This window comes from Phaethon lepturus, unplaced genomic scaffold (genome assembly GCF_000687285.1).
Source record: "Phaethon lepturus isolate BGI_N335 unplaced genomic scaffold, ASM68728v1 scaffold10729, whole genome shotgun sequence".
Classification (NCBI taxonomy): domain Eukaryota; kingdom Metazoa; phylum Chordata; class Aves; order Phaethontiformes; family Phaethontidae; genus Phaethon; species Phaethon lepturus.
Genome location: NW_010565550.1, coordinates 33 through 9935, shown reverse-complemented (window position 1 = coordinate 9935; position 9903 = coordinate 33). Strand labels below are relative to the sequence as shown.

At 40.4% G+C, this 9903-nt stretch overlaps 1 protein-coding gene across 1 annotated transcript in view; it reads left to right on the top strand.

The window, feature by feature from the left end:
- LOC104627113 (supervillin-like) overlaps positions 1-9626 on the top strand; it is a gene marked incomplete at both ends in the record, with an annotated part of 11943 nt that extends 2317 nt beyond the window's left edge. Inside the window, 7 exons of the mRNA XM_010295221.1 lie at positions 636-787; positions 1979-2084; positions 2925-3132; positions 3799-3932; positions 4612-4767; positions 5171-5314; positions 9505-9626. Coding sequence (XP_010293523.1) covers positions 636-787; positions 1979-2084; positions 2925-3132; positions 3799-3932; positions 4612-4767; positions 5171-5314; positions 9505-9626 — 1022 coding nt within the window. The remainder of the gene's footprint in view (positions 1-635; positions 788-1978; positions 2085-2924; positions 3133-3798; positions 3933-4611; positions 4768-5170; positions 5315-9504) is intronic.
- Between the last annotated feature and the right edge of the window lie 277 nt (positions 9627-9903).

The following is a 9903-nucleotide window of genomic DNA, read 5'->3' as shown; positions in this document are numbered from 1 at the left end:
AAAAAAAAAAAAAAAGTTGCTGCTAACCCACCTTCTAGACCAACATGAAATACTGAGTTAATTAAAATAAATAAATAAATAAATAAAGCTTACCTAGTCCTAACTTTTTTTTATGACTGCAAAATACTGCTTTGGTGTTCTTTTGCTCTGTAGTTTTCCTTTCTAGTATCACTTTACCAAGAAAGATTTTTCTTTTATGCCTGTAGCTTTCTCAACTGTTCCTGTTTCCAGTATCTCTCAGCAGCCAGCTACTCTCCTGATGCCAAAGAACAATGTGTAATGTGGAAAATGAGCCATAATGCACTCTTCTGGTAACATGACTGGACATACCATTTCACATGCGAATTGGCTCAAGTGATGTCAGTTATTTTTCTCCAGATAGTACTGGTTCTTTCTACATCTCTTTCTCCAGCCAACACAGGCATCTCTGCCTGTGGGCTTACATCCACCTGATGAGACAATGCCAACTTTGCATGGGGTTGTACTGGCTTGGAGACCTAATGTTCCTCCAATTAGACATTTTATCTTTCCTGTTCTGGACGGGATAGTGCTGAGCTGGCAGATGAGATTAAACCACGTGCTGTTTAAACCTATAGCCAGAGTACTTTCTTCAGCATGTGCTTTCTGTTTTGCAGTTGGAAGCAGGCAAAAAGGAGAGCAACAAGTAAGGGCTGTTGGAAAAGAGAAATGCGTGTATTTCTTTTGGCAAGGAAGGCACTCCACAGTGAGTGAGAAAGGGACATCAGCACTGATGACAGTGGAACTTGATGAAGAGAGAGGAGCACAGGTAAGCTTCCTGCAGACCTAGCTGGCAGACCTGGTAAACTTGCCTGCCCACGTAACCACTAATGGTAAATGCGGATTATCTTTTTTGCCTCTTCTCTTTCTGTAAAGGTGTTCTTGCCAGTACAAATAGCCAGACCTCAAAATTACTTTTGGCTTTATTCCAACTTCCAGAGACACATAAGCTCCTTTATGGATTGTCATTCCCAAATCCCACTTATTAAGATGATATTTCTGAACATGGCTGAAGGAGAATGTCTTCTCTCCCTGCAGGAATAGGTGAAGCCCAGTTAAACAAATTTGTGCCTTCATTTCAAGTACATGTTCAGGTAACAGGACTGTCTTCCTAGTGCTGAGAACAGGAGAAGCACTTTCTGCCAGGTTAAGGCATGAAACTAAATTAGAAATTTTCAATCTGTTTACTCTGCAATTACATATTAGATTGCCTTGTTTTGCAGAGATTCTAGCAACTGCAGATTCAGCTGGTTTGAAGCTCAGACAGTCTAGCTTGCTTTGTCTTTAGGCAGAGTTGGTCTTTGCTGTGGCTTGGCTGTTACCAGCATACAAGATGGGAGGTTTAAAGTTAGTTTCTGTACCTTGATAATGCTGAAATTAGTTTTTTAACAGCAGCATAGACGTGACCAGTAAGACAGGAGTTCATAGAGGAGATATGTAAATACACTTGACCCAGAGTGTGGGATTCTGTGCAACACAGCTGATAGATCATCTGTCTATAAAAATTCCATAATCAAAATGCAGTTCATTGAGAGCAAAGAACATGCATGTTGTCATATAAACCACCTTTACAGCAAATTTTGAACCTAATTCAGTTCCTACATTATCTCCATAATAGTTTCAAAGAACATCAGGCAAGATGGCCCAGTCCTGTAACGCATTCAAATAATAGTTAAACTAATTTAAATTGAAGTTTATTTTGTATTTCTTATCCTCTGAAACTCTTTATTGTTGGATTCCAGCTAGAGGTTTCTTTTAATGTGCAGGTCACATATGAAACCCATTGCATGTTGATATATAAGGTAATTTAAACAATAGTCAGCAGTTGTTAAGTAGAAGGAAAGCCATCTTCATGGGTGGCCATAACTATATAATTTTTAATAATCCATAGAGACTAGTTTTTCTGAGTCTGTATACTTGTTTCATTTTTTTAATGAAGAGTGGTGCTTTCAATTTCCAGGTACAAGTGCTTCAAGGGAAAGAACCGCCATGCTTCCTGCAGTGCTTCCAAGGAGGGATGATTGTGCATGCTGGAAGAAGGGAAGAGGAAGAAGAAAATGCACAAAGTAAATTACTGTTAGTTAAAAGCTTCTGCCCCAAAATCTTTTTTACCTATTGTGAAGGGCTTTGAATTCAGTTTCAACTACTGTACTCAGTAGAAAAGGGAAATGAATGCCATGAAACCCATGAGACAGCTTTGTAATGCTTTGTTTCAAGGTAGTTTGTTTCTTCTTTGAGAATAGAATGGATTTTGTCACCCTAGAGCAAGCTGACTTTATTGTTTTCATATATATATAAATTGTTCTAGTTGTTTTTTAATTAAGCAAAGTGCCCATTTGCTTTAAAATACGTTCTTTTCTACATAGTTTGGGCAAAAGAGTATTTTTATGAGCAGTTCTCCTGTTCCAAGGAGAACTCTAAGCTTTTGTTATCTATTCATTACTTTTTGCAACATATTCCTTGAATGCTGCAGTTGAAGTAGGAGAATTTCAATGCAAGTGTGGCTTGGATATGTTCCAGTTCGGATCTGATTGTGTCCTCTTGTGCCCAAGGTGCACAGGGGAAGAGGAGCTGAATAGAAGGACTACTGTATTTGTTCCCCACCCCCCCTTTTTTTTTCCCCTTGTATGAAACAGAGCAGAAACGTGACTCTTCTGCTGTGTTAAGCTCTTCAGCTGTTAATACTTGTACTCCTGTAGCAAGTTTTCAGAAGGCATCTTTTCTGCAACAGGGTTTCTCAAGTAGTGTTAGACAAACCTGATGCTTAGCTAGTTTATTCTGTGACAATACAGACATGAGATACATGAAATTCATCGAGTATGAGAACAGCTGTTCAGAGCAGAGGTCTTGAATTTTGAATCCCATGTGACTATATAATACCGCTGCACTGTTCCTGTCTGCTCCAGGTGACTGGAGGCTATATTGCGTGCGAGGAGAAGTTCCCAATGAAGGAAACTTACTTGAAGTAGCATGTCACTGCAGCAGCCTGCGTTCCCGGACATCCATGATTGTCCTCAATATAAATAAAGCTCTTATCTACCTGTGGCATGGCTGCAAAGCACAATCTCACACCAAGGATGTAGGAAGAACAGCAGCCAATAAAATAAAAGAACAGTGAGTGTCTGACCTGTATTTTGGAGGTGTTTATGCAGGCTACCAATTTACTTAAAATAGTCTGGCTCAAAGAAAAGTTGAAATAAAGCTGTCCTCTGAGTACAACTACAGCATGTGCATGCTTGGTAAGGAGGAGGAATGATGGGTAGTGGATTTGGTGGAGTGGGGAAAACACATATTCTGTAATCACTTTCACTTAAGGTCAAATGGACTTACTCGTCCTACTGTACTAATTGCAGTTGCAAAAAAACAGTCTCTTTCCATTTAGGGGGAGATGCTCAATGTCTGAATAGCAAACTAAATCCCAGTTGATAGGAGGATTAGAATCAAGCCTTGTGAATAAGGAAGAGGAAATTAATTTGGGCAAGCATGCGAGGAGGACAGCAGTAGTTACAAAAACAGGCAGCAAGAACCCCTACTGAGAGCTCATGTGAGCCTCTCCTCCACTCTGGGAATGGGGTCAGAAATGGTACGAGGATGGTTGCTGAAATTCCGTATCTAGTTATTGATAATTTTTATCATAATTTTCAAAAAGCCTATGTTGACATGAAGTGTACAACAAGCCTATAGGGTGCTTTTGGGTTCTAACAACGTAAGTGGCCAGCAAGTTTGTGTTAGCTGTGTTTGGGGCAGGAAAGCTGGGTTCACTTTCTTTGTGTTTTGTAGATGTCCGCTGGAGGCAGGGCTGCACAGCAGCAGCAAGGTGACGATTCATGAATGTGATGAAGGGTCAGAGCCCTTGGGATTCTGGGACGCATTAGGAAGGAGAGATCGAAAGGCCTATGACTGCATGTTGCAAGGTAGACCTGCATTCCCGGATTTGGCACTCACATTTTATTTTACTGGTCTATGGTATTGTGAGATTTAATGTAAAGCTTTTGAAGCACTTCTTGGTAGTTGAGATGATCCCTTCAGAGAGAAGTTTTCAAAAATCTACTGACTTAAGTAATACTGTTCGAGTAGGAAAGTGCTGAAAAACCTAGTGTTTCATTTTGTTCTCTCCCCCTTTTGCAGCCCCTCTGTATTCATGCAGCACAGAACAACCATTAACACTGTTACCAACAGATTTTGCTTCCCTTCTGAAGGGATTTAGGAGGCAGTTCTGCACACATTCCTGTCCAGTCTTTGCTTTGAAACTGCCAACAAAGGTAGCAGGGGAATTGATTTACCAAGTGGAAAATTTGTCAGCTAAAAAGTAAATTCTGAGATGGGCTTGCTTCACTTAAGCTGCAAAACAGCCAGTTATGAAATGGCTGATAGTAACTAGCCAAGATCAGATTCAAAGTGATGGCAGCCAGCCTTTTAGCTCAAGTTCTTCACAGCTGTTGCTAGTCCCCCAAGACATATGGTCATCTTTCTTTATTTTTCAAAAACCAAAGAATTTACAGTCACTCTAAAAGTTGATTGATTTATTTCTGTTTCTCACATTAATCTCTGGCATTTTCTATTGGAAATCTTACTAATTTTTGTTCTTTAAAGATCCTGGAAAGTTTAATTTCACCCCTCGCCTGTTCAGCCTCAGTAGCTCATCAGGAGAATTCTCAGCCACCGAGTACGTTTACCCTTCAAGAGACCCTGCTGTCATCAATTCCATGCCATTCTTGCAAGAGGATCTTTACACTGCCCCACAGCCAGGTATATGCTTTGAAATACTTGAGTAACAAGAAAACAGATAACTGAATCCTGCATTGGGTAGTGACTCAGTAACTTGTAATCACTTTTCACTTGATTTATCGCAGGAAAATGTGTGCATGTGATGCTTATACAGCATTAAGCAATAACAGTAATTTTTCCATTATAAAGTTGCTGAGAACTAATCAAACATACATGTATCCCAAAAGCTTGCTATAAAAATACATTGTTTATATCGGAGAATCTGAGTTCAGCTGAGATTCAGCTGGATGAGTAACAAAAGGGATTGGCAAGCTTTGAAATGATCCTGTCCTGATGCTGACAAGCATGTAAGACTGGGGTTGTTTTGGGGATTCTGAGAATTGGGAAGTGGCTGACGATGGATTTGTTACTTTCGGCTGTGTAGCCCTGTTCCTTGTTGACAATCACCATGAAGTGTACCTGTGGCAAGGCTGGTGGCCTGTGGAAAACAAAATCGCTGGATCAGCTCGAATCAGGTGGGCTACAGACAGGAAATGCGCCATGGAGACAGTGCTCCAGTACTGCAAAGGTAACAGATTGTTGTACCTGGCTGTTCCAAGTGTGTCATACCTTTCCATGCTTTACTGTCCCAAGCTGAAAGGTACTTAGGTGCTCCCCCAACATTATTGATAAACATCACTGTATTTGAAGATACATCCTCCGCTCTTTCTTAGCGAACTATTTGCCTAATAACGGCATTGTTCTCAAATTGTCAAGATACTTTGCTGACTCAGTTCTCGGAGGAAAGGCTTTATTTCTCTTCTGTGTCCCTACTGTGGGAGAATAGTTCAGACATCAGAACCCTGAAAGTGAATTCTGAGAACACAGCCTCTTAAACCTCAATGCTTTCTGTCTAGCTCCTCTCAGATTAAGCTTCTGTGTATCAAAAGACTGTATGAAGACAGTGTTTGCTGATGTAACTGGGTTTGATTTAGTGGGGGAGGTGGAAAGAATTTGAAGATGGAGAACAAGTCTCACATGGAAACAGGTGGCCATTGGAAATGCTGAAGCACAGAGCCTCTGTGCTTGTCTCTACAAGACAGAGTTATTGCCACTCAGTGTGCAGTGATTAAAGCTGCAGATTGATGTACACTGACTAGAATATTTTCTGCACTAGTAGAGTTTACTTGAGACACCATAATGCTTTCCTCTCACTTCATCTAAGGTAATGTGAGGCTGGGAACAGACCTTGCATCTTCTGATGGAGGATGAATAAAGAAAGGTATGGGGTTACCATCCAGGAGAGAGACATGTTCTGTTAGTTCAGAGCAGTTTCCCACTGTGAATAAGTCACTAGGGCTTAACTGGTGCAAACTCTGTCCTCTTGCGAGGAAAGCCTGATTGCTTATAGACCTTCAGACCTCATGATGCCACTGATTTTTTTCTGTAGCAAATAAATGTTACAACTTGTGACACAGATGGTGGTAACTGCCATCTTCTCCCATAGACATTTGTATATTGGAAGAGGGAAAGCGGTATCCTTGTTGCATTCCACCTTTATGAAGATAAGACAGTGTCTCCTTCCCAATCTGCAGGTCGGTTAGGAATAGGAGCAAGTGTTGTGTTTGTACTTAGTTGTCGCTGAGGGGAGGTGGTAACACCCAACAGGAGACAGCTGAAAACCAGTACTGGAGACACTGAAACATGACCTTTATTGGACCGTTACTGCTTTATGTGGTTCATCTTCTGGTGTCCCTGGCACTGTCCTGCCAAAGGGCAGCATTCGTTTAGGAATGGGGTGCTAAAGACAGGGCAGTAATTGGAAGAGTCTTTAGCAGTGACTGCTGAATTCCTGAAGAGGCCAGTTACTTGTTCTCCACCACCCCAACCCCCAGTTTTTGCAAGTCAGAAGGAGCGATAAGATGCATTTCTTTTAAATCATTTCATACGATGCGTTTCACAGCAGAAGTGCATGTCAGCGTAGAGGAACAGAGCCCCATGCAATGAAGTGCCCAGAGTTGCTCAGCAGGCTAGTGAGAGAGAAGGAAGTAAGATCCCAGTCTAGTGTTCCTGATGCAGTGCTGTAATCTTCTGGTAACGAAAATCATGTTTTCTGGCCCCAGCAGAGATGGAATCAGATACATATGCTGAGGTTTGGATACTGTTCCAGATTTCTTGAACTTCGAGTTTGATGATGAGAAAAGGGCTTAATACCTTCTGCACTGAATTGAATTTGCTGCATCCAAGTTTGATGCACAGTGGAAAGCTCTTCAGTGACTCCTCGGGGATCTGAAGTTTAGCATATGTATCATAGGACAAGTGTTTTTGCTGGGTGCTCACTTCTTTACCTCTGGCCATGACTTTGCAGCAGTTGTGGCTTTCATCCTCTTTGCCATGGGATTCTCAAGAGCTTTGGGCTGTGTGGTTGGATAGATACAGAGCAAGTTTGTTACTGTTAAAGACCGATTCTACTTGTACTATTTCTATGCTAAAGCTGATGTGAACTTTAGCAGGTTTCTACTGTTTAAACTATGCTGTTCTGGTGGTCTGTCACTTTCATGATCTGGGATTCTGTCAACCACTTAAAAATTTCATTGCATCAAGCTGTCAGGGCTGACTAGCTCTTATGTGTTGTTACTTAGGAAGGTGGAGAAATTGAATTTTAGGAGATACCGATGCTGCTGCAATTATTTTGACTACCAGAATGTAGTTGAGTGATCAGAAGTATTAAAACACTTTTCTCTTAATTTTTCTCCCTCCATTTCTTTCTTTTATCTATGTCCCTCTCCCGCTTTGCCCCTCTTTTTTTTTTTTTTTCTTTTCCTGACTTGCAGTTTTTAACTACATGATGGTATGAAAGAGATTGATTAGCAACTCTGGATATCCCTTGAATATACCTATCAGTTCTCCTTGTGCATAAATCTTATTTAACTTGTCAAAATGTCTTGGAAGTTTTTCTGGAGTTTTATCTGATAAATCAGCAGTCTGGAGAGCTGAGCTGCAGACCGCTAGGAGAAGGAAGAATCTGGTTTGCCCTTCAGTGATTCTTAGGGAGGAGATCAGCTTGTGCTGAGGGCAGAGTTCATGCAATGAAGATGTTTCTCCACTTACATACAAATTCATCTTACCTGTACTGGAAGATAGCAAGTGCCACTCTCTTTTTATTTCTTGGCTGCATTACTGAGAGTGGAGCAGTGCAACTAGAGCAGATTCACACATTTTTAAAATGCAAAGTGTTTAAGTGCTTGTTGAATCGTTCATGGCAGAATGAATTAATAAACCACAGTGAAAATATGTCGAAGAGAAGGCTTAAAATCAAGTATTCAAATGATAAATCTCCTGTCTAAATTGTAGTTAAAGCACTCACATTGTAATACGTTTATGTAAGACTACTGCACAGAGCTTTTATCACTAGTATTCAGAGTTTCATGTGAACATACTCTCTCTAATCCATTTGCTCCCAACATCTGATGTAAAGCCAAACCTGTAATGCTCAGGTTTTGCAAAGCTAATGGAAGGGTGACATACAGCCAGGCTCTCCGTTTGTGCTCAGCACCGGTGTTGCCTCTGTTCCCTGAGGTGCTCCTCAGCAATGGGGAGGAGGGGGCTGTGTTCTTTTAGACCCTCCTGCCTGACAGCCCACACACATCAACTGCAGGCAGGGGCTACAGTAAAAAACAGGGTCTTCTGTAATGGATTTATACACTCTGGAAGAAATCTTAGTGTATTAAAGATGCTTTGAGATTGAATGTAGGGAATAACAGGATTTTGCAAGAAGCAGTTCTTTGGGAAGCTACAGCCCTCAGAAGTGAGGTGGTGTCACGTTGCTCTGTTAGTTTTACCTGATTCTGGACTTTGCAACATCTTCAACTTTTCCATTGCCTGTCTGGAAGAAAGATTTGATTAGACTGAGTTGTTTGAATCCAAGTAGGATGAAGGTACAATGTTTTCTTTTGAATAATAGCTCCTCCTAGTCCCTGACTGCCTGTCTACCTCTTTCCAGTAACATTTGGAGTTTATCAGTGCTTTGAATCCTTGTGGAATGAAATCATTCAACCATCAGGGCCTTTTTTTCACCAGTACTTGGCATAATGACTTTAACCACTTAATGTGATACGGCATCACTAGGCAGGGTTACATCCATGTCCTATATAGTGTGCACACATACATGTTTTAAAGAAGCAGGACTGTCCTTGAAAATCATCAGTAATTATCATCCAGCTATTGCAGTACTACTTTTAACTTTCAGATCCCATTCCTTTGATTTTGTAATAACAAAGTTACTGTATTAGACCTCAGTATCCCAAGTTAACAGTTTAAACATTCTCACTTAAGCCTCTGAGCTTAAGCTTTATTTGCTACTGGCAGGACACTTCTGCTGAGCATACCAGAAGGTTTCATTTACCGGAATTTGGCTAATTTCAGACTGTCACACTCTGCTTACTCTATTCTAACTGTATTTTAGTAAGGTAAGAAATACATTGGGTTAGGAAGTAACTGTGGGGGATTTCCAGTATACATGGTTTGATCTTTGTGGTCAGATACAGTTAAAGGCAGATTTAAGAATACTGATAAAAAGGTTTAAAGGTGCCATATGACATTAAAAAAACATCCTGGTGAAATTTATTTCCACTGCCTTAAATTACTTCAGCTTTTCAAGAAAGAATCAATTAACATGCTTATGAGGTAGCTTTGGATAGTGGGTGATGTTGCAAAATATGGTACCATTTGTAATTTATCTTTTTTCTTTTTTTTTTTTTTTTTTTTGACTGTTTTTAGGAAAAAATGTAAAGAAGCCCCCAAAATCCTATCTGATTCATGCTGGCCTAGAGCCTCTGACCTTCACTAATATGTTCCCAAGTTGGGAACACAGGGAAGACATCGCAGAGATCACAGAAATGGTAAATCTTTTCATTGCACAGACTGTTTGCTATTGCTAGTAATTGTGTCTTTTGTTGTCAGTAACATTGCTTACTTCGCTGTCAAGTCCCAAAATGCAGAGAATGAACTTAAAAATTACAGTTCAGTAGTGTGCACAGGAAAAAAATAACAACATAGCTAAATTCTGCCAGGAGTGTGGCTATCAGAGGCATTCCTTTTTTTTTTGGTTGTTTTTTCATGTAATTTCTCATACTCTTTTTTTTGTTAAGAACAGGAGGAGAGTGTTACCTGAGTCAT